At 34.8% G+C, this 25,306-nt stretch overlaps 1 protein-coding gene across 9 annotated transcripts in view; it reads right to left on the bottom strand.

Moving 5' to 3' along the window:
• The window catches only part of CEP128 (centrosomal protein 128), a 139,394-nt gene that overhangs the window by 38,009 nt on the left and 76,079 nt on the right, over positions 1-25,306 (bottom strand). For all 9 annotated transcript variants that reach the window (XM_054200140.1, XM_054200145.1, XM_054200143.1 and 6 more), the window contains one exon: positions 832-881. In XM_054200140.1, the coding sequence (XP_054056115.1) occupies positions 832-881 (50 nt within the window). The remainder of the gene's footprint in view (positions 1-831; positions 882-25,306) is intronic.

Below are 25,306 nucleotides of genomic sequence, written 5' to 3'. Positions count from 1 at the left end.
ATTTGTTGTTAAAAATTTCTTTGTTTTTTTTTTTCCTTCTGTATTCTGAAGGATACATACACTACCCTCCCTAATAATGTCCTGAGCCTCAGAATTTAGATATTCCAGCTTGATTTTGCTTTCCGAGCCATTTTCATTTCAAAGGAGCATGTTTTCTTTGACTGCATCGCTTAAATACTATTCCAAAGCTGAGCCTAGGGTAAATCTCACTTTCTAAGCACAAATTTAAAGTGCTTAGCACAAGCAGCTTTACTGTCAGATGCCATACAATGAGGACTTACTATATTGTATCAAGTCCTGGCATATATCGATTGGTCCCTTCTTCCCCAGGAAGGTTATTATGGACATTAAATGCTTCAGAGATTTAAATACTTAAAATTGTTTACTTTCAGTTTTATTTGGAGATAGAGAAGAAAGCAACACAGCCCAGAAGATCTAACCCAACCAATGAAGTAGAATATAAAGCATTTTTGCAGTTCTGAACGCAGATTTGCACTGCCCCTATTCAACATATAGCTTCAGTGAAGCCAGCAGTATAACAGAACAACTTCAGTACATACTATGAGTCAAAACCAGCATTCTTTTCACTGATGGACTAGATTTATTGACTCATGGGAGAATGCTGACTACTTTAATCTTCTCTAATTTGCAACTAAATTGGTGGGCAGAAACTCAGCAGTATTACCAGCTACCAGGTCAGTATTTGGCTACGTATTTCCAAAGCTGAATTTAAGATACAAGGGAGTTCAGAAAAATCATAGTGTTGTAGTACAATTTAGTAATTTTAAGGGTGACAAAAAGTGTAGCTAGATAATTAAATAGAAAGTATACCTGGAGAGCTCCCATTTCTTCCTCTCTTCTGAGGGTCTTCTCTAGCAGCTCTGTAAAATGAAAAATGGAACTTGTAAATTCAACTTCCTGCCTCATGGCCTGACAGAAAAAATACTGTGTAAAACAGTCAGTGAGTTTTTTTGTTTTACAGCTTTCACAACATTCATTTTCAGCTGATTAAACTAATTGATGAAATGTGTCAGTGATATGATTGTTTCCAAGCATGGGTGTTGAGGTGACTAAAAAACAGCTACAAGACGACAGTTTGACTGGGGGGAAAAAAGCATTAATATTCACAGAAAAACTTGCCTATCTTCTAGTGTAAAAATCAAAGAGATTCACTCTGAAAATTGATTAAAACAGAAGTAGATCATCAAAGCTATGCAATTATATATGAAAAGTTACTCTAGGTTACTTTTTCAACAAACAAGTAGCATCCTCTGGGGAAACAAATCCAGACAATTTTGACTATTACCACAATAATTCCCTTCTCTTACTAAAATGGAACAATTTTGATAACGGAAATAGCCAGTGCACTGTAACAGACATATTAGTAAAAGTTTTTTATAGTCTTTAAGCCAAAAAATCCTAATATCATTTGTGTGACAGCTATATACATTGGCACATTCATGCACATATGTAACATTTTGTGTTAGAAATTAATTTCTGTAAGTTCTGTGGGATATGTCACGAGTTGCTTTTCTATTTTATTTCATTTACATATTTTTATGATTAAAATTATGTTTTTGATCAAGTACATCGTATTTAGTATTCTGGGAAACCTTAACATTATAACCTCATGGAGCGCACGAAAAACAAAAAACATGCTGCAGGCTTATTACTATTTTAACTACCAGAAGTTCACTCATGAGTTTTGCATGAGAAGAACACTTTTTTAACTAAGCTAGAGACTGACTTTGAATCAAGATATGTCCCACTTTGCTAGCAATTAGGAGAGTTATGAGGTTATGAAACTGCCTTGACAACCTCATGGGACTGAATTCTGACTGTTCATTCCCACAATACCGAAATACAGAACAGCTAACTGAAAGTACCTCTGTATACTTCCTTAAGAAATAAAGACTACTGAAAAATGCACAATTCAGTTATCAAAGATTAGCTTAAATGATTTACAATAAAAACTAATTAAAATATTCTACCAACACGAATTCGCCTGCTTTATTTATCTTATCTTTTACTTTTTTTTCCTCCTTTCTCTCATTATGAAGTCTCCTTGTGAGCACCCTACCCTGTTACCTCTTTTCTCATAGTTCATTATGCATTTCTGACTGCACACAGATTATTTGAGACTTATTTTCAGGCATCAGTCTGTTAAAAGTGATGTAGATAACATGCACAAAATTTCAGTCATTTCCTTCACAAGCATAGCGATTGACTTGCTGTTCTTTGTTCCTAGCTTCTATGCAGTTTTTTTTCAAATCCTTTCTTAAAATTAATAAAATGACTGTTTCTTCACTTTCTTTTGGCACATTCATCTTTTTCTGTATTATTCTTTGGTATGCTTTCCAGTACAGTGACTCAACTGCCATATAAATTACTGTAGCTAAATGTGCTGCCATCAACATTACTTAGTGCGAGAATTTGGGTTTGGAAAGTGGCTGCCCTGTATGTTTTCCTTGGGTATACTCCAGTATTGTAATCGAGTTGGTAAAAATTAGTATTGTAATACTAGCTTTAAAAAAAAAAAAAAATGAGGAGGGAGGAATAAGTCTATGAGAAGGGATGGGAAATGAAAGATTCTTCACCATGTTCCATCAAACTAAAAAAAAAAAAAATTCTTACACTTCACTTTGCTTTATTTTCATTCTAATGCAATATTTGAGATTCTCTTGTACAGACATGATTCTTCTAAGTGAAAAGGATGTTATTACAAGGTTCTTTTCAAAGGCCTTTTATAAATGTAAGGTAAGTTAAGTTAATTTCTGCTAACAGTCTCTAGATTTGAAAGTTCTGCATCTGAAATTAGGGATATCTAGAATCCATTTACTTTATTGTACTCGGCTGTCCTGCAGATTGCTTCATAAAACTCATTCCCTGAAAGCGCAGGTGGGTATTGAAAGGGTGGTATTTAACTGACAATATACACCTACTTTACAAAGTTGCCCTTTATGACCACATATTTAAGAATCAAGTTCTGCATTCAAACGGATGATTCCATTTAGTACTCCATCTAAATAATATTTAAAATAGTAAATAAATAATAAAAATAATGTTAATATTATTAAATAAATTAAAAATAATAATAAATAAAAATAAGAATGATATTAATTAAAACAATAAATTAATAAATATTACAATAAATTAATACGTATTAAATAAATAAATAAAGATAAATAAATAAAGATATATATATATATCTTATAAAGATAAATAAATAAAGATTTTTCCTCCGTTATAACGGGTTGGCTGGATGAGGGGAGAGCCGTAGATGTCATCTACCTTGACCTTAGCAAGGCTTTTGACACTGTCTCCCATAACATCCTCATTAGGAAGCTGAGGAAGTATGGGCTAGACGAGGTGACGGTGAGGTGGATCAAGAGCTGGCTGAGTGACAGAACTCAGAGGGTTGTGATCAGCAGCATAGAATCTAGTTGGAGGCCTGTAACCAGTGGTGTCCCTCAGGGGTCAATACTCGGTCCAATTTTGTTCAATATATTCATTAATGACTGGATGATGGGACAGAGTGTATCCTCAGCAAGTTTGCTGATGATACCAAACTGGGAGGGGTGGCCGACACTCCAGAGGGCCGTGCTGCCATCCAGCGTGACCTAGACAGGCTGGAGAGCTGGGCAGAGAAGAACCTAATGAGGTTCAACAAAAGCAAGTGCAAGGTCCTGCACCTAGGGAGGAAGAATGCCAAGCACCAGTATAGGTTAGGCGTGGACCTGCTGGAAAGTGGTTCTGAGGAGAAGGATCTGGGGGTCCTGGTAGACAGTAAATTATCCAAGGGCCAACAATGTGCCCTTGTTGCCAAAAAGGCCAGTGGAATCCTGGGCTGCATAGGGAAGAGTGTGGCCAGTAGGTTGAAGGAGGTCATTCTCCCCCTCTACTCTGCACTGGTGAGGCCACGACTGGAATACTGCGTCCAGTTTTGAGCTCCCCAGTTCAAGAGGGACAGGGAACTGCTGGATAGAGTCCAGCAAAGGGCAACTAAGATGACTGAGGGACTGGAGCATCTGCCTTATGAGGAAAGGCTGAAAGAGCTGGGACTCTTTAGCCTGGAGAAGAGAAGGCTGAGGGGAGACCTTATTATGGCATACAAGTATCTAAAGGGTGGGTTTAAGGAGGACGGAGCCAGGCTCTTTTCAATGGTTCCCAGCGACAGGACAAGGGGCAATGGGCACAAGCTAGAACATAGGAAGTTCCGTTCAAATACATGGAAAAACTTCTTTACGGTGAGGGTGACAGAGCACTGGAACAGGCTGCCCAGGGAGGTTGTGGAGTCCCCTTCTCTGGAGATTTTGAAGACTCGCCTGGATGCAGTCCTGGGTGATGTGCTCTAGGCAATCCTGCTTTAGCAGGGGAGTTGGACTAGATGATCTCTAGAGGTCCCTTCCAACTCTAAAGATTCTGTGATTCTCTAATAGCATGTTTTCTCCAAAGCTAAAGCAATACCTATAAATATATAAAGATGAAAGCAATGCATATTAAACAGCTTTACAAAAAGTCCCATACAAGTCAGCATATTGTATCATTATTTTAAACATTGGCATTTATAATGACAGAATATCTTTGCTCACTTGATCTGAAAAGTTCTGTTCATTTGTTTTATAATTTATAAAACATTTCCCATATTTAACTTCTTCTGCAAACATTTTTTGTATATTCAGTGCCAGAACATAATGTTACAATAAATATAAGATAGAGAATGCATTGTGTCTGTAATACAGCAAAGATGGTCACTAGCCCTTGTGAAGGCTCCTTTCATTCACCCTGTGAACAGCCTCTGAGTTTCTCTAATTATAATTTTCTTTCCAAAAGGAAGTTGCAGAGTGCCATGAGTTTCTACATTTGTGAACAATACTGCTATGATCATCTTTCAAGGCCTAATGTAACCACAGGGTTCTTGGGGTTTTTTTCAAAGCATTATATCATTATTCTCATGGGGCGCAGAACACATCAATTTATAGATTGTCTAGAATAATCAACATTAATGAAAGAGCATTACAAAGGCACCTTCAGGCATTGATGGTTGTTCCCAAAAAATGAATAATACATGGAAAAAGACAACAAGATAAATGACTTTTAGAAATAAAGATATTCATCAAAACATTTCCTTTTATTTTTAGCTCAGTCTGAAGCCTGCACTCCTATAATAAGCTATAAGCTAAAACTATTAAAAAAAAATCAAATGTTTCAGTTGTTTTATACCACTCAAAATCAACAGTAAGTCCAGGATATTGCCTGCAAAATTAGGGATCATACTTTTGTGTAGTGTTACAAAAATAATTTATTTATGGTGGTTAAAGTCCAAATCATCTAAGATTTATATCTCATTTAGCTATGTGCCAGTGAACACCAACAGAGTGTCCTTGCAGTTACACCACCGTGGCTTAGATTTATCTGATCAAACTTCCAGGAAATACACAGGTTATGATTTAAAACATTCCATAAGAATCATTACCTTTAGCAGTTTGCTTAACACTGAAACAACATAGTATGCTGCAAGACAGTGCAAGCATTAAGCTGGAGATGAAGATTTTATATTCCATCATAACTCTCATGTAAGTGAGGAAAAAAGGTATGCAGTTATTCAGGCACGCTTTTTTCACGCAAACACACACAAACACTCCAGTTGTAATTTTCACTGCTGGTGAAAAGCATCAGAAATTAGATTTAGGAGCAGATACTTATTGATCTGAATGAGTAAAATACAACTGTACTATCTTATTTATCCTAGCTGATCCGTTAATGTGCCAATAACTAACTCTAGAATGTTAAAAAGCAGTTCAACTCCTTTACCTCTGTGCTGGGAGTAACAATGCTGGGAAACAGGACATTGACTTTATATTAGCTGGAGCAGAGCAAGCAACTTCCCAAGAATTTGAACTAAAAAAATCACAGATTTTTTTCAGAAAGAACACTGAACAGCCTTCATTCATTATTAAGAACTAGATTTTAAACACTGCATGACCTCCCATTTTAAGAAACTGAAGATAGTGATAGACCACATTCTGTTTCACATTCTCTGTGAAGATTGAAATGCCAGAGAAAAGTCAGCAAATTGGATCAATACCAGATTAGTATGTTCACCACTAAGAATTTAAATTTGGTAGCTGCCAATTCACAACTTGTTCTAGCACAGGGGAATGCAGAAATTCATAACTGTAGACAAAGTCAGTCCTTATAGTCCCAGATATCTAGTCATATAGTCAAAACCCCTAAAAAGTGATTCAGATTACTCTGAAGTTGGCATTTATACTTCAATTCAGTTCTGCATACATAGCTAATATGCTGTAAACTACCCAAGATACGTGCAAGCTGCTGGCAGATCTGACTCAAGACTCTCACCCCTCTGAAGCAGCTGCAGATCACAGAGGAAACTATATAGCAACTCATATAGCACACAAAATACTACTACTTTGTGACATTAAAACAAGAAATACAGGTTATGACCAGAAAAGAATGTCAGCTTGGAGGAAAGCATCAACATATTCTTGCATCATCAAGCTAAGAATAGTTCTTCTCCAAAACACAACTGGGGGCTTTCAGTTATATGTCAGTAAAACTATTTTTGATTTCCTAAAGTTTTCAACCTCAGAAATTTAGGGTTTATCTTACATAAGCGTACAGCAAACTCTCGATAAACCACTTAGATACCCTGCTCATTTTATCTTTAAATTTGCTTTGATCAAAAATTGCAGTATATTTATTTCAAGTCTTTCCTATCATTCTCACTTCAAACACATGTCCCATGGCTTTCAGTCATCGTTTGGATAGGTTTCCCACAAAGCTACTGAACAGATACTGCAGCATTCCTGCAGATGCACAAGGCAGCCAAGCAGGTTTCCATCAAGTCTGAAGGAATTTTCAAGCAGCTGAATAAACCAGTTTCTCTCAGCTAGAAACTACTTATCTTGCGCACGCCTACACAGCAAAGTTGAATCACATACTATACGATTTACAAGTTTTTCCCTTTCACACAATGAATCTGACATTAAGGCCCTATTTTCGGGGGTGATTTAAGCTGTTTCTAACTGAACCAGTTTAAGGAAAGTGTTTCAGAATAGATATATTCATGGCTAGTAGAGAGAGAAAAAAAACCTGCAATTTTGCCCTGTACCAGTGTTAGTATGATTCTGGTGAATGGCCTCACAGTACTGTGACTAACAGTCACGGTCCAGAAACACTCAATACTAAAAGATGTTTCAATGAGGCTGGACCTTTGTACAGGCAGGCCAGACACCACAAATCACCCTGGCACTAAAATAACTGAGATGTAAAACAGCGCCGGGACTCGCTTCAAGCTACTCTAATTGAAAGAGTACTTGCCATGCATGTAAGGCTTTAAGGGAATTTCTACATAAACATGTTATCATCTTAAAAAAAGCTCTAGAAAAACAGGTATTTCTTAGAACCTTAATTTTCATTAGTGTAGAACAAGGCCCATAAATTATGAGCATTTCAGAATGTGTTTATATGATCCCAAGCAAGATTCAAAAAAAAAAAAAAAAAAAATCTCTGAAGTCAAAGGTGATACTGTTTGACTTGAATGCAACATGCAGTATCTCTTAAGATAGAGAATATTTCTACCCTGCTAGTTTCACCCACCATACTCATAGGTTTAAGTGAACAAAGATAAAGTAGGGAGAAATCTCAAGAGTTTATGGTTTACTTTTTGGGTTTTGTTTAAAATTGTATTCAGATGGTTAATCGTTTTCATTTAACAGTTTTCATGGCCAAACTCAATATTCAGTGCATTATTTTTTTTATTTGTAGCTTCTGCTAAACAAAAAACATCTCAAGTCATTTTTAATACTGATTAAAGCTTTATAATCCGTTAGCAAACTGTTATATTAACATTGAGCATATTCCGCTATTTTTGAAGATTATAACCCAGTTATCACCACTGCAATCAATGCAGTGCTCATCACCACCAAGAATGAAACAGCTGTTTGTCTGCATCTAAATCAATAGTTTTCTCATCCACATGTAAAAAGACCTCCAAGCTCAAAGGAATACCATTTAAAAAAAGGGATTCCCTTTTACCATATTCTTTGCCTTTATAAATACTAGCACCTTATTAACTACTAAAGACTACAGTAGGTTTGTAAGTTGACAGAGTTAATATTTCAAAAGAATATACTTTACACAAAACTTTGAAGTTTTCTAAATGAATTCATTCTTTTAGGTAGATACTTTCATTTTTGCTATGGAACTTCAAAGCAGATTCTTAAGCCTACAGTGGTGCATTTGTTTGCATTAACCTGAAGCAGCACCCACAATCATAACAGAGAGCAGAAAAAAGGCATCTGAAGCTAAGAGAGAAGGAAAGAGTTCGCTGTTCAGATTCCCTAACAGACCTATTGCTAGGCAGGAAAGAGAACATACTGTGTTTTCCTTCTGTTCCCTGAGGCTTAGGCAGGTTTGATATTTTTTAGCACAACTTTTAAATGTTCACTTCTCCAGTGATGGCCTGCTCTATATTTCCTTGTTTGCAAAGAAGATAATAGCTTCTGGGAAAAGGGAAGGATAACACACAGAAGGGAAATGTAATCATTTGTGGGGTGTGAGGGACAACAGAGAAGTGCAACTTAAGATTCTCAGATAATTTTCTATTCAAGTCATGCTCATGACTTTTATGAGACTTTTAGAAATTAGCGGTATCTTACTCGGTCAGGCCTAAAATCATGCAGCCTACATCCCACTTCAGACAGTAAGCAGGGGTGGATAATAAGACAGGAGGATAAAAAAAAGGCAATGTTATTTACTCTAATGGCAGCTTCTAGCAATGAGCAGTGGAGAAAACACCTAAGAAAAAGGACTGCATCTGGACCGTCCATGAGCTATCCGATCTCCACGAACTTGACTACTTCTTCATTGAACCTGTTTGTTGTTTTGGATGCCAGAACATTTTGCAACAATGAGTTTCTATAATTGAAGCATGTACTGTGTAAAAAAATAAATAATACTTCCTTGGACTGTCAAAGACTTCTTTACATGTATAAATCTTGCTTCTAATTTATTTCCTTCAATAATTCTTCCTTATGTTTCACACCATTATTCCTCTTTATTATTTCCTTACTTTTCACTTTGATCTCTATTTGATGCAGATATTCAAAAGTGAACTATATCTCCAACACGTAATTTCGAAAACCTCTTCCAATCTTTCACTCGTCCCGAGAAGCTGTCCTAAATTCTCCTTGTCAGTTCTATAATCCCCCATTATCTGAACTGTTACACTGGCGGCCTTACAATGAATTCCAAAGTACAACAGTAAATACACATATGTTTCACATACAAATTTTTAGTATACAAGATATTATGCAGAATTGCTATAACCCATTCTACAGTCCAAATATGCTTGGGTTGGAACAGTTTGCCTGGAATATAAAATAAATAAATTCAGAAAAGTATACTACAAGATTACCAAAGAAAAATTTGTAGGTTACGATGTGCTACTTGTGCATTTTAAAAAGAGGCCTTTATCATGAGAATGAAAATAAATTTTTTCTAATGCTTACATAACATTTTTTTAGTTCTATTCCTGGCTCTACCACTCATGTTAGTGTCTTCCTGGTTAATTTTCTGTGCTTCATTTAAAATTGACTAAAGAAAATATTTCCGTATTTTCCCAGAGCTGATGTGAGGCTTAAAGTGCACTGAAATCCATGCAAAAGATATTCTTATGAATGCAAAAGGTGATAACTGCACACAATTTCATTATGTCTTAGCAATTGCCTGATTTATGAACTGAAAGAGATGTTAAGCTATGTCTACCATATTTACTTTGGACCATATTGATTTTCAATTGAGAGATACTGCAGGAGGCATAAGAGGGTGGGTTGTGAATATTATGGTCAACATATCTTGAACAACAGCTATACGTAATCCATTGCTTTCCTTTGAACAACTCTTGTGTACCAGCAATACATGCTACAGCGGATTCCAAACAGCACCTGAGGGACCATTCTAGTTAAATACTTACCTTAGTAAGTTCCAGCAAGTTTCAGAAAGAAACAGTGACACGGACAAATCAGAAGTGATAAAATAAAACCATTTTCTTATGCTGAATCAAAAATGGTTCCATTATGAAAACATTATTATCAAGGCACAAAATAATAGTATTCTACCTCAATGATCTCCAAAGTGGGGTGTGCACAACAATCCACTGCTGTGCTGCAAGAAAATACTTTTTGTACCGTTGATAAATAAAATACAAAATATTTTTAAAGTGTTTATTTCAACTTTATCTCATCCTTTTCTAATTTCTATTTTTGTGTATCTTTCATAATGTGCATATATCAGTACAGTAGTACAAGTATATAATTTATCAATAAATAAATATATTAGGGGTGCATGCTCAAAGTTTTTTTTCTTATAGTGGTACGCAATCAAAAAAAGTTTGGAGACTAGTGCTTTAGATTAAGAACTGAAGAACAATCCCACTTTTGGAGTGAGCAGGCTCTGGCTGACAGCATTCAGAATTTGATTCCCCCCCCCCCCCCAATACAGGCATTCAATTTTCTTAAATCTAACATGTTTTCTTAGTCCCCATTACCCCAAAATTCTTTCTCCTTGTATGGCAAGCTGCATACTTTATAGCACATGAATCGAGAGAAAACAACAAGCAAACTTGTAAAAGCAAGGTCTAATGAGAATAATGTCTATAAGAGGAAAAGGAGGAAAGGCTAGATGAATTTACAATAGAGAGACAGAAAAAGTATGCGTGGCATATTATTCAAAGAGAGAGTCTCCTAGGGGCAATGGATCGTATCTAGAGACCTGACTGTGGCTCTCGAGTCATCAGTGATGCACACCAACTAATCTTTACGAGGAGTTCCAAATGCATCTTTGTATTTGGAAAAGGAACTGCCCACATGGCAATGCAAATCTTTATGGAGATCTGTCATCTGGAGCTATGAATGTCTCCTCTGAACAGCTACCACTGTTATAAATTCACAGGTGGTGTCCCAGGTATTGCTTGTTCTCTCTGGTAGTGTCCAAGTAAGCAAACTGAATTCCAGCCAGAATAGAATCCAGGGTCTCTAGAATCTAGCAAGATGGCACATCAAAATCAACACAGCTGGGACAGCAGCATATAGCTATTAACTCACAGAAGCACTGAGCAATTGGTGAGCCACAACTGCCGAGCTGAAGAAAACCACCTGTTTGCAAAAAGCTATTTGTTCAACTTTTCCCTAGAGAGATGTAAAAGCATATAAAGTCAGACCACCTGTATTGCAGTTTTTAGCAGCCTCATTAATCAACCAACTTGTCTTGATCCCAAGCAGCCACTCTTCCTCAGCAGGAAGTATTGAATTTCCTACGTGAGAGAGTGTCCTTGCACTAAGACTTTAATCTGTTATATCTGCTGTAGGATGACACCAAAATAACTTTTCTTATTTGAAGCCTTTACTAAACCATGATTCTACTGACAGAGAAAATACCAATGGGCTAAAGTTCTCTTTCTGCCTCTTTTTAATGATTTCTTAAAATTTTAATATATATATTTTTCCAATAAATTAATAATTTAAACAGAAACAAGAAATTTCTTGTCTGAAAACAAGAACTACAGATGTTAAGAATGGTACGATGAAAAAAAAAAAACCTGAACAAAAACATGGAAAACTGATCTAGTAAAGCAAAAGTTTATCTGAAAGGCATGGCTTCTGCCATGAAAAATGAAACGGGACACACAAGATACCAAGAATGCAGTTGTCAAAATTTAATTTTTTTCAATTCTTTTTCATGACTATCTTTGTTTTCAAAACAGCCAACCGTCTGGAGTTTCAGGATGCTCTCATTTCCTGATTACAAATTAAATATCTACGTATAGAAACTACGTCCATACATCTGCAGTAACCAGAAGGTTGCTGCAAAGAATAAAAACAAGTCATACAGTCCTTGGTTGAGTTTATCCTCAAATCAATGATTTAAATAAATACCAAAAAAACCCCAGTAATAATTGTGAGTTACTCCCGTCTTGTAACATTCTTTATGTCCTGTGTAAATTTATATCTGTCAACAGTCATCATAGTAATCTTAATACAGATGCCGGTGATTAAACAAACCAGAAGGCTAAAGTGTCAATATCACATTTGTTTTTTCCATTTAACTTGTTCAAAGTTAAGGATGAAAAACTGATAGAATATAGCAGGAAAACCCAGCATTCTTACTGCCTATGCCCTCCTCTGAAGCGAGCTAAGGAACCTTGTCCTCTAACTGCACTTTCACACTTTCAATCAACACAAAATCCAAACCTCAAACAAGGGCAACTGTGAAATTCTTCTAGTCATTGTAGCTTCTGAGCTATGTCTTCTACTTGCAGGTAAAAAGAAAACTACTATTTGAGTTTCAGTACCAGAGAAAGGAGCTTCAAACTTTGTCTTGCTTATTATAAAAATATACATACACTTGGTATTTTAAAGAAACACTTGATTTGGAGTATGTTGCAGTGCTTTTCTTTTGGCTACTATTTACTGAAATGTCTATCAGAATATAAAGACTCCTACTCTTCTTTTATACTGTCCTTAGATTGGCACAGCTCGACTACAGTCACAGAACTCTCTTTTCAGTTATAACTACGCAGAGTTTCTTACGAGAAAATAAGGAAGATTAAAAACCCTAAAATAAAGATAATTGAGGGGATCATTGAGATCCACTGAACTTAGAAATTATTTTAGCACTCAAGAAACTCAAAGAAAACACAAGTCAACGCAAGTGTTGACATGAATGGGAAGAAACCTGCTTCGTTGTTTTTTTGCAACCATCTACTCAGTTAGTTGCAGTTGGTGACTGAAATACACAAATAAGTCACTGGCTGGAATAACAGAACAATTAGAACACATTGTGCCAAAAGAGAGCCCTTTGATACTGGGCCCCCAGGTTTACCATTTAAGAAAGAAGAATAGTGACTTGCAACAGTAACCAGCAGTTACTGGTTATTTGGGGTTCTGTGGCTTTTTTAACTTTTTTAGAGTTAACATTTTTTATTTGGGAGAAAAAGCCAAAGTCCCTGCAAAGGTTTAAAAAGCCTATTTCCATTGTTTCAAAAGTGTGCTAGATGAAGATGCTGTAAATAAGTTCACAAATTTGTTAGAAACCATACTGACCTCATCACCTCTAAAATAGTTTGACAAGTAACTGCTTTTTCTTCTACAGTTTTATATGAATGTGGACTTGACAGCATGTGAGAAGCAGAATCTCCTCTAGATGAAAAATACCAGTCAAGACAAACAGCACTTCAAAGAAAGTCCGTAACTTATATCTGGGTTTGGTACTATCTTGAAAAGCTTCAATTGCAATGATTTCAAGATTCTCTTAAAAAGAGCGGTTACACCTACTCAAAAATAGATTTAATCACAGTTTGTACAGAATTCTATCATCTGCAACAGGATAAATATGATTTTCCGTACACCACATAAAGGTCCAGATCAGGGTATGTTAAGGTTTTGCCTTTCCATTCGGCAACCTGTTGTTGACTTGTGAATCACTCAATTGTAATTGCAGATACCATTTCCTTGCTGAATTACTGCCACCAAGCATTTTGTGAAGATTATCAATGCTTCTAAGGCCTTAATACCAGTGTTTCAATAATGACTTGATTCTACTATAAGACACAAATGTTTTCATGTATGTGTGTTGATTACTCATGCAGCAGTAACATTGCTAACTAGTGCCAGAATGCAGGCAAAAATGTTCCTATTATAAATAAATCTTGAGAACAGGTATTTTTTTTAATTTAAAAAAAAAAAAAAACCTAACCCACAATGTCAGTGAATAAACACTTCAAATTTTACAAGAGGCTGAGAAGCCAGCAAATTTTTACCCTAACATTCTAATAGTACATTTATACAACAGTGAAATGCTTTACTTAAAACAGTTAGTTCAAATAAGCTAGTTTGGGTACTAATGACTGTGCAATTACTCCTACTTCATATCTCAGGGAAGTGAGTACAACCTCAGCTGAAATGGTGCTTGCACTAAGTGCTCCAGTTCCACCAGATGTGGTCAGATGACATCCCAGATTGCATTTGCTAAAAGGCACGGAGGTCTCATTGCTCCCTGCCTCTGGTTGTGCATTGCTCTTGCTTACTTTCTCCTGGCAAAAACATTGGACCTGGACCTCCAAAAGGGTCAATTTAGTTCATTAAAATGAGGACAGTCTATACTAGCGAAAAACACAGATGGTCCCATGTGGCTATTAGTGAGTAAAGTACGGTTATAGGTGGGTCCAATGAGGAGCAGACATGAAATAAGGGAAGGAGCAAGTAGCAGAGATGGGAGTGAGAGAAATAGAAGGAAGAATTTAGCCTTTTGTCTGCAGTGAGACATTAAATGCCTCAGCCGAATAGAAAACTGCAGTCTGACCCACTAGCCGATGATTACTTTGGATTTGTGCATGAGCTGTAATCACACCTCCATCTGTAGCACAGATCTAACCAAGCTAACTGACCAATAGCTTTTTCTCCCATAGTTTTGATTAGAAACCCTATTAAATAGACTGTAAAGAAAGAAAGAAAAAAAAAATCAGCATTACATGTGAAAAAAATACAGTAAGAAATATTCTCAAAGTGAGGTCTTCAGAATAGTTGACATTTTGAACAGAAAATACAGTCAAGCGTTTTGTTTTGTCACTGCATACAATATATAATTGTTACAATTCTCCCTGAATGGAGAAACATTTCTTTTCGCACGATGAATAAAATCTTCCAGAAGTACACAGAAAGAAATTGAAACTTAATTTGTTTTCATTCACCAAGTGCAAGCCTGAAAAGATAATTTGTCATTTCTTGTTTTAGGAAATTATGTTGATATGTTTATGGGCATAGTGGCTACATAAAAATTATGGTATGTCATATATAAATGACAAAACAGGAAATTGAATGCCGCTTTCTTCAGCGAGTTCTCTGTCTTAATATCCTAGGCTTTTCTTTTTTTGATGTTTATCATCCCAAGCATATTTAGGCGTATCAGCAAATTTCCTTTTGGCTACGTCTGAAAGGCAGCTGCATATCTTAATGCAAAAATACACAGAACTGATCTTGGACCTAACAGCTAAGGAAGGGTCAAAGATTAAGGGTACAAAGTTTTTTGAAGCAGCTACGTCAACTCATCTGAATTGAAGTAACTGGGCAAGCTGAAGGAGGCTGTCAGCTGCAAACCAAAAAGCTTTTCTAGGCGAGGACATGTACTACTTGAGATGAGTAATTATTTGGAGCTTGGAAGTGTATTTCTTAATTGGGCTGTTTGAAGATCAGAGCTAAACAATCCATTTGCAACGTTCACAGCAAAGGACAGTAGGTAACATAGGAAGCTGAAAGTTACTGGTCCTAAAATTAAGTTTCCCTACCAATCTCAGGAAAAAAAGGATCTTTTGGCAGCTTGGGCATTTTAATAAACTGTTAGAAGAGTAAAGCACACACAAAAAAGTTATAGCTCTGTGGGATTCAGTCCTTGATAAATGCTGTAAGAAAGCTTTTAATTCTACTAGGTGGCCCGATATATCACTAAGACCCGAACAGCTTCTGAGAAAATATTTACGTCAACCAAGCATACACACACAGAGGTCTGCGTGTCTCATTGCAAAACACAGAACTTCTCCAACTTTACAGAAGTTTCTTCTTTGTAATTAGACAGGTATTAGAAACCACAACGTAACGCAGCTAGCAGTTATAGAACACCTCACCTCCCCACATGTGCTTCACAGGAAGATGCAAGAAACTGTAAGCTGGCAATTATGAAGAAAGCCTTAATGGTAACTCTTATTTCTAATTTTCTCAGCTGTAGTTAGGCTTTGAGTGTCTTCCTTGGTGGGAGAACCCTGTTGCTGTACTGTCCCGTGGTAACTGATGATATACATATGAGACTTACCAACTCAGCTGGTAAACATTTTAACTTTCAGTGACTGGCAACATTTCACTTAATACCTAAAACTCTATTTTGAAAATTCTAATATCTAGATGCAATAACTGATTATTCCCTCCATTTATGCAAAAATCTACAGTATAAAAAATCTAGTAATTTTTTTCAGAGAAAAACATTTAATACATGGATTTGAAGGAAAAAATCTCCTATACTTTAAAAGAGAAAAGAATGTAAAGAGGAGAACGATATTAAACATTTAAGCTAGCCATTGCTTCTCATGCACAAGGGATATAAACACAAATTGATTTTTCTTCCCAAATTTAAAAAACTGAATATCAACACCAGAGCTTTGGTTTTTTTCTTGTACAGTGGAATGCCAATTTCAACTGGCACTTGACTTTCTATTTCTGATTAATCTAATTCCTAGAGATTGATCATAACAAAAAAAAAAAAAAAAAAAAAAAGAGATTTACACTGCTATTTTCACCAAGTAAAAAGGTAATAGTCTCAGAATGGAGACTACAGGGAGAAATGAATATCCAGTATGAGCTGTATAATAACCGTACTATAAAATTTTATTTCTTACACACAGACATTGTAAATCTTATTACAAGGTTGACAAGAGCTGCAAATGAGTTATGTTTATTACAGAATTGCTTATCCCATTCTCCCAACACTACATAATTTCTACAGGTAGAGGCATTCAATTAACATTTAGGAAAGAAGTGGCAAAATGACTGTCAGAATCCCACAAAAATGCCACTGTAAATCCTACACATCCTCATTCTCGTACCTATTTATATCACAGTTGCATTTCTGTTTAGTCTCAAGAAAATGCTGGGAACAAACTGAAGTTCGCAAAGCTGATAAAATGTTTGATATAATTTTTATGATAAATGCCTCTGGTAGCAGCACACTTTATAAAGTATATTGACAAAGAGAAACCTAGAAACTGCTTTTAATAGCTGGGGCATCATCTCCTGGGTTAGGAATGAATTTCAACAGTCAGGAATGGAGAAGTACCAAGCAAATAGTAAGTGTGCTTCACTGGATATACCCCTGAAGGGTATAAGCGTTATGAGACGCAGGTTAGAATGTGTATTGATCTTTACATGCCTCTTGAGAACTCCGTACAGAAAACTAGTCTTTTCAGAATGTGTGCTCAGTGTTGAAGATTCATACTATTTACGTAAGATTTTTTTATATCCCTTAGCAATCTTAATAAATGGCTACATTTCACTTCCCCTGTGTTTTTTATGACAGCAAATTAAAGCTACCGAGCCTAAAAGTAAAGGTTTGAGACCTAGCTTTAAAATAATGTTTTGCACTGTGAAAATATGGTTCTAAGGTTTTCTCAGAAAACAAGAAAATAACCAAAATGAAAAGTTGGGTTTCCTTTTCAGAAACTATTTTATGCCTCTTACCAAAAAGTTTGTATCCTTTTCTGTGAATTCTGTAATTTCTTCCCCTTTGTCTAGTATAATTTCACTTTGCTACAGCATTACATTTTTGCTGCCAGCATATTTCGAAAGGTCTTTTAGTCCACAGAAGGACCAGATATATTTTTTTCTGCATGACAATCTACAGAATTAACAATGAAAATAAGATACAAGTCATAGACAACTTTCATTTTCAAAATAATCTTTGAAATTAATTGTGCTAGGTTTCTCTGACTACATCAAGCTTTCTGACAGCATCTTCTCCAGCCCTATTCTTTACACATAGTATAATGTCACAGTGCACCACAAAGCTGTGCTTCTCCTATACACACTTGATCCTCAAAGTTAATTTCTCCCAAAGGGCTAACTTTACCAGTTATTGAGATTTTTTTTGTTTTCCATTGAATAAGAACTTCTATTGTATCTTGTAACTGTCTGTCCCGCTGCTGTCTTGATGTGTGTTTTATATACTGGCAAATTAGTATACTTAGGATGAAGGACAACACTGTTAGAACTTCTGGAATAAACTCTGTTTCTGTTGGATCTTGTTTGCTCTGCTGAGACAGTACAAAGTCTTTAACAAAATTTACTTAATTCAAGAAAATAGAGTTGTCTTTTACAGGCCCCAGATTAAGAGCAAGGCTGAGAAAAAAGAATAATGTCAGATGTGCAACGTGCAGCTAGTCTACCCATGCACAACATCAAAAGAGAAGAGAACAAAGTTTAAGGTACAAGAGACCTGACACTGCTTTGTCTTAACCTGGAGATGCAAAATTGTGCAAGTCATATTGGTGATTCAGATGGAAGAAGTAGTTAAACAGCTTCTGATGACCCCACGCTTCTTACACAGCTCTCTGAAAATGCCCTGATTACAGCTGGTACCTGTATCAGTGAACTGACAGCATGATTACTGACATTTCTTCCAAACCAGATGCAGCATGAGTGGTTCCTGGATCTGTCCAATACTGTAACGGTATCACTCATGTAAATTAGATTATTATAATAATAATTAATTATAAAAAAATTAATAATTAATTTCAAAAACTATATGAGTAGCAACAAATAAAATGCTCACATTAAATCATACTTATTCTGTAGAGTACTGTTTAAGGAAATAAGAAATTCTAACTTTGCGAACTATAAATATTTTACATTAACTCCCATTCTTATGATAATAACAGGTTAGCACATCAAAAATGCATAATCGTATAGATGAATGACCTGTATAGTCATACCAATGATTCTCAATCACAGTAAGGATAAGAGTTTTCATCATTTAGTGGCAATAATACTGTTTTTATTGTAAATAATTATTTGAAAATCAAAATTTCCTTCCATATAACATGCACAACCTGTTGATTACAGCAAGACTGAAAAATAATTCTTTTTATTTAATCAAGCTATTTTAGACATCAGAATCTCTAGTGTTTTAAAACCAGATCAAAAAAAGGAGTTCCAGTTGCAGTGTATAGTAAACACCTTAGATTTTAAAATACAGTAATTTTTAAAACAGCTACATAAGAAATCTTAGGAGGCTTCCAATTTTTATTCCCCTCACAATGAAATCTTCCACAATGTCAGAAGTCAGCCTGGAGATACCATACTATATACATACTGTATATAAAATACATACATCAGCGAGGATAGAATATTTTGATCTTCTCAAATTTGAAATATTTTTGTAGTAAGTTAGAAACATTCTAACCTTAAAGGTTAGAATTTAATCCTACTCTGTTTCTTGTTTCCTAGCAGCACATGTTACACTGGAATACATGAAAACTCCATGGTATGTCATTAAACCAGTCTGTGTACATAAGTCTTATTGTCCAAGAATGAAGTATTAATATCTCTCCAGCTTTTAAGAGGAATAAGCATGCATATAGTAGAATACTTACATTCTACTCTTACTTAAGAAGCCACTTTAATAAAAAAAACATAGCCCAACATACTTATAATCCCTTTAATACACTTGAAAAGCATCAGCTAAACAGCCTTGGAAAAGGAAGCCCTTTCTTCCTTGAAAACAAGGATGACATGAAGCTATGCAATGCAAACTTCCTCCAAGTTCCATCACACATATCATGCCTTGATAGAAACAAGGCATGTAAAAAAACCTAAGTTTCGTCAATTTAAATGTGCTCCTGGTAAAAATAACAATTCATTAAAAACTTGACAGGGAAACTTCAGATCACCAAACAGCTCTAAAATCATGACAGAACCCACTTCCTTCCTTAGCCTGATATGGACATGTATTCAAAGACTTGAAAGGCAAAAGAATTTCTTAGCCTCTGAGAGTTTGAGTTTTTACCATTTCTCCTCTCAATAAATTGTAAAACAGTAATAATTATGAAAAAGCTTCTTTTTTTAGAGCAATGAGATTATCTTCTGAAGGAAATTTCCTTTTTCCCTACTTATCCCAAAATATCCCCAATCTCTTCTCTTAATTAACTAATACTATTGCTATTCCTACTATACCTCTCCTTGGATTCTACATACGCATTTGCTAATGTACCTTTAGTTGAGTTCAACATCTCAGTATAGAAAAACCTAAATGAAACTACTCAGTTTACCAGTTCTTCATGCAATGAAGAATGTCTTCATGTCAATGTTGATTGACAGCATCAGACTAATACACTGGTATACAAATTCAATAATGAAGTCTATATATTCTGAAGTATTACCTACATTTTTTCCTGTAAACTGAGCATTAAGCTTGCTTCTTTGCACTGTAAGCAAAAAAAAGGTAAAGTTAGACTTTTTTTCCTTCAAAATTGTTTGAATTTTAAAATTACTCTCTTAGATTACTTCCAGTTCTTAACAATCTCTTAACAGAAGCAATTAATATGAAATGAGATTCTAAAGAGGTGATAAAGCCAGGCACAAACTCTTTAAATTGTTTAAATTCTTTAAATAAAACTGTTTAAGTTTAAATCACTTTTCAGCGTGTATTAAATCTCTATGAATGTCTCAAAAGAAAAACAAAAATCAACCTAAGAGAAGAAGATGGGCAAAATTCAGAATAATGATTCTATTCCATCAAATTCTATTCAGTACAAACTTTGGATCTCAAGGTTTCACCTTTATATGTTATTACTTCAGACATCTCACCACTAAGCATTAGCTAAACATTAAAAAGCATACTTTTACTGACAGCAGCATCCTAGGAGTAGAGTACTTTGCGGGAGAGTGCTTCCACTCAAGGTCTCTGAAAACCATTGTTGCTTGAGCTAAAAGCCACGACAGCGCCTTCCCGAAGAAGTGAACCAAAATTCAGCCTGTTAATTGCAAACTATGTGATTACTGTCTGTGATACTGCCTCCTTGGCATTGTCCTACCTCAAAATGGAGATAAGAGAAACATTCTAAACTCAACCTCCTTGAAAGTCACAGTATTTGTTAACGAGGTAATGGGAGACAAAATACTCTGCTGAAGAATGTGTTTCAAAGGCATAACTACAATAACTATACAAGAAGTGCTGCTGCTCTTCGTAGCATACATTACTACTGAGGGACAAAATATTTCTTTTATATTTAAAACAGTAACTTCTTCAGTTTCTGATTCTGAAATTATAAAACAATATTTTGGCAATTTTACAATCTTGTAGTATACTCAAGACTGTGTTAAGTTAATTCTGTCCTTTGAACTCTTCCTTAATAAAAATGTGCCAAGCACATTGCATTAGAATAAAATTCCTTTCATTAAGATTTTCTATTTGATATAGTATCTTGCAAGAAATGGCATACTGTCTGGTCATTTGACTTCACAAATGGAAATGTTTTTCCATACATACAACATTCAATGCTGTTTTTAGAAAATGCTGTCCCTAGAACTTCCAACTAATAAGGAAAGTAGCGTTTTATGTCTGAGTCATCAACTGTAATTAAAATCAAACAGACAAACATTTTGTCCAGGCAGCTGAAGTATGTACAACATCCATCAATGCAGGATGTACATTTGCGTAAAGTACGCATATATTTCAATGGATGTGTTTTCTTGGTTTTGTACTTTGTTTCTTTCTGTAGTGGTAGGTATCTCAATTTAGCAGATATACTAAAAACAAATAAAAAACCCACAACAAAAATCATACTTAAAAGTGTTAGAATTGTGAAACAAGAATTAACGTGATGAATAAATTTTGCATTTAAATATTTTCTGTTAAACAGAGATTTACATACTGGCAATGTATAATGTTGCATAAAGGTGCTGGTCAAATACTGGAAAAGAAATACTGCAATATGAATGTGTGTATTTAAGAAAAAATTCTCAGAGTAGAAAGTTGGTCTAGAATTAAGAAATTAGACTGAGAAATAGGAGACCCAGCTTTATCCTTAATTCTCCTCTGTTTTTTTTGCATAACCAGGAGCAAGCACATTATCTCTATGACTCAGATATTGTGTCTGTACAGCAAGAAAACAATATTTTACAGCAACGATGTTTAATAACAATGCTTAATAACCTGCAACAAGAGTCCTTTATAAAATAGGCAAAAGTATGCAAATCATGCCTAAGACTACGTTATTACCTTATCCTAAAGGCATAATAGACCCAGACAAGGAAAACACTGACTCACTTTGCCCACAATAAAGAATATTCAAATATAAGTGCCCATTATTACAAGTGGATTTTTAATAAAGTACGGAGAGAGAGACCTGTTACTTGGAAAAAACACTTTATAGATTGTTGTTCTAATCACTGATACTATATGAACTATACAGTTCATAGTATGTGAACTAGTATGAACTATACAGTTAATTTGCTTGCTTTGCTTGACTTTAAAGGCAAAATTCTTAAAAATGTTTTTAATTACAAAATCTGTAACGCATTTAAAAGTACCATTCACAGTCCCCATTTTGTAAAACCAAAACCAAGGAGACTCATTTAAAACAGTAAAGGAAACAAAAGCTGAATATCAGACACAGGCAGTTGCTACCTTGAAAATACTAATCAGAGTAATATGTTGATTAAATTGATTAGAACCTAGCAGTTTGTCATAGTTAAATAACTAGAAGGAAAACAATGCGAACAGATTAATGAACCTCTTAGTTAATTTATTCTTTCCATAGAAAAAAAAAATCAGCTTGTTCTCCTTTTTTCAAGGATTCACTTGTAATGTCTATTCCGTAATCAAAACAATGTTGACTGCATGCAATAAAATAAAGAGTTGGTTTTACTGATTACTGAAGCTCTTCTCAAAGTGAGAAATTTTTTTGGTAGTGAAATAGAACTTAAGTTTCAATTCTCCAAATACAAAATATCATTAGCACTTGGTTTAGGAAAAAAAAAAAGGGGGGGTTTTAAATAGCAGGTCAGCTGAAGGATATAAAAGCTGTTAACATATCAGTGAACTACACTGAAATACATATTCTAATACAGCCTGAAAAATCCTAGGTAAAAACACAACATTAGCTCTAATTTTAAAAGATATTGAATATGTAATATAGCAATATGCAAGATTTCAAATACTTTTTCAATTTCAAGAGCTTTATTATATTAAAAATCTTAGATAGTAAGTTTCTTTTAATTTCTGCTCAAGTTTCCAACATGATTCACCTGTATTTTAGACTAAACTGACTTTGACTATGGCAACAGATGGGAGGACCATACAGCCCTTGGTTTAGTTTAATTTCCTGTAAGACAGCATGTTATTTAATTAAACAGGCATCTTATCAGATATTAAAGCGTTTCCTGGGAATGTTATTTTACCTAATGAAGACTAAGTGACAGATAGCGTGTTTCTGTTACGTACTTGTCAGGAAAGTATTAAATTCAAGACAAGCTTGAAAGTGTCTGTGGGGTTTTTTGTTTGTTTGTTTGGAGTTTTTTTCGGTTTGTTGTTTTGTTTTGGATGGGGTTTTTTGGTGTGTTTTTTGTTTGTTTGTTTGTTTTGGTTTTGTTTTGTTTTTTTTTAAATAGTTGTAAATTAGTAATACTGATTTGGTATGGAAACACTATATAACCTGAAAGTGTGACAATGTCTTCCATGCTAAGTCAAGGAGTTCTGACAAAGTTGTACAGATGCTTACAAGATTCTCTGTTATGTAGTGTTAAAGCACTATCATGGTATAACTATGATTATATACATTCCTACACCATCTTCTCATCAACTGTAAAAAAACCCAAACACTCAATAGTTCTTAGAACACCAGCTCTTTAGATTGGTATAAAGAAAAAAGTCATAATTCACAACAGGAAGAAAAGATTAAACAATGAATTCTAACTACTTAATATACATTAAATCCCCATCCCCCAGGTTACTTTTGTTAATTTTGATTTAGCTTCCAGTACGTGTAGGTAAATCAAGAGGTAAAACTAACTAATTTAGTCTCTTACTGTTAGTATGCACTACAAACTCAGCAATTTAATGTTTAAAGGACACATCATGCTTTCTAAACTATAAATCTGTACATAAGTTTCAGATAAGCATTTAAAATATGTGATTCAGAAAGAAAGAAAAAAAAACAAAGGAAATCTTAAAAACATCGTAGCTACAGTTTGATCCCGTCTCTTACCTTCACTTTTTCACAATGGCAGCCATATTTTTATGAGTGCATAAAAAGACAATAATGGCAAACAAAAAATTGCATAAAATACTAGATAATTAGAGCAATGCATGTCCAGACTGGTATTTCCAGCTTTCCAATACAAAAACCACACTGAGTAAGATTTCCAAATGATTTGGCTTTATTTCCATTCCTCTAAGTCTCTGAATGCAGGTTCATTTTGGCAAAGTTTAAAATAACCTAGAAGTCCTCCCTCCTCCTTCCCCCATCACATTAAAAAAACCAAACATTATTTAAAGGGCAAGAACACTATTAAGAAGAAATTATTTGAATAGTAATTATATTTCAACGTCATGTATTTTGAAGCTCACCATCAAAAACAAGTATTATGGAGAGTTTCTCCGAAACCCTTCAGATTCCTTCCTTTATGTATGCTTAAAAAGAATTTTCACTACTTGATGTTCCCATTCACTGTTCAACAAGAGATGACCTTAAAATACCTTGTGATGTTTCTTGCTGTCACAGAAAGGACTGCGTTGTTACACAAGGTCAATATGAGGTAATATATGAAAAAAAGAGAACAAATGGGAAAGAAACAAAGCTGAGAGGGCAGAACAAGGCTTAAAGTTATATTCAAAACAGTATATGTACTTCACTATTAAATGAAACATAGTAGTTCATAATAGAAAGATTTCACAAGATTTTGATTTTCACGGTTTTCCAATTTTCTACTTTTCCTTTTCTCAGTTTAAGCAACAGAGATTACTCAGCATCAGTGTATTTGCACTGAATGTACTGCACTGCCTCTATATTTTAAATCTTATACTTTCTGCTTTAGTGTTCCTGGCTCAAACAAAAATTGAATTTACTGGCTTTAGAAAAAAAAAAGATAATTTGAAAGATAAGGTCTTGTCAAAGCAAAGTTTTATCTACATTTCATGTCTACTTTAACAGGCTCTTTGAAATCTACATTTTCCACAGCAGATAAATAACAAATAATCCTGGCTGAACCTAACAAAAAAAAATCTCAAAAAATGAAAATAAATGGATATCTTGCTTCAGAGATCACTTATTAAAGTCTTTGTAAAATGTACTTGATTTACCTTCATAAGTGATGAAACTAGTAGCTAGCTATATGATGAACAGGGGTGACACCATGACTAAAACCAACTAAGAATGTAAGTCTTCTACAATTCAATTTTATATTCGCAAATATAAGACGATACACAAAAAATATTTTTTCTTCTGACTCTTGATTACAATGAATGCAATTAGAATGAGAACAGAATGAATGATAAACAGACTTGCCCAGCACAGGTTTGTGTTTGTGACAAAAGCATCTAACATAAGTCTATCATAGCTCAGGGCTAGAATCATTACCTTCTTAAGCCTCACTTAGTAGTATGATCTACATCACAGCAATTCTAAAAGTGTAGTAATTTAAGTGTGATTACAGAGTGTAGACACTGAGAAGTGGTCAGAATA

The sequence above is a fragment of the Rissa tridactyla genome, chromosome 4 (genome assembly GCF_028500815.1).
Source record: "Rissa tridactyla isolate bRisTri1 chromosome 4, bRisTri1.patW.cur.20221130, whole genome shotgun sequence".
NCBI lineage: Eukaryota > Metazoa > Chordata > Aves > Charadriiformes > Laridae > Rissa > Rissa tridactyla.
The sequence above is the reverse complement of the archived record's forward strand: the minus strand, read 5'-3'. Positions and strand labels throughout refer to the sequence as shown.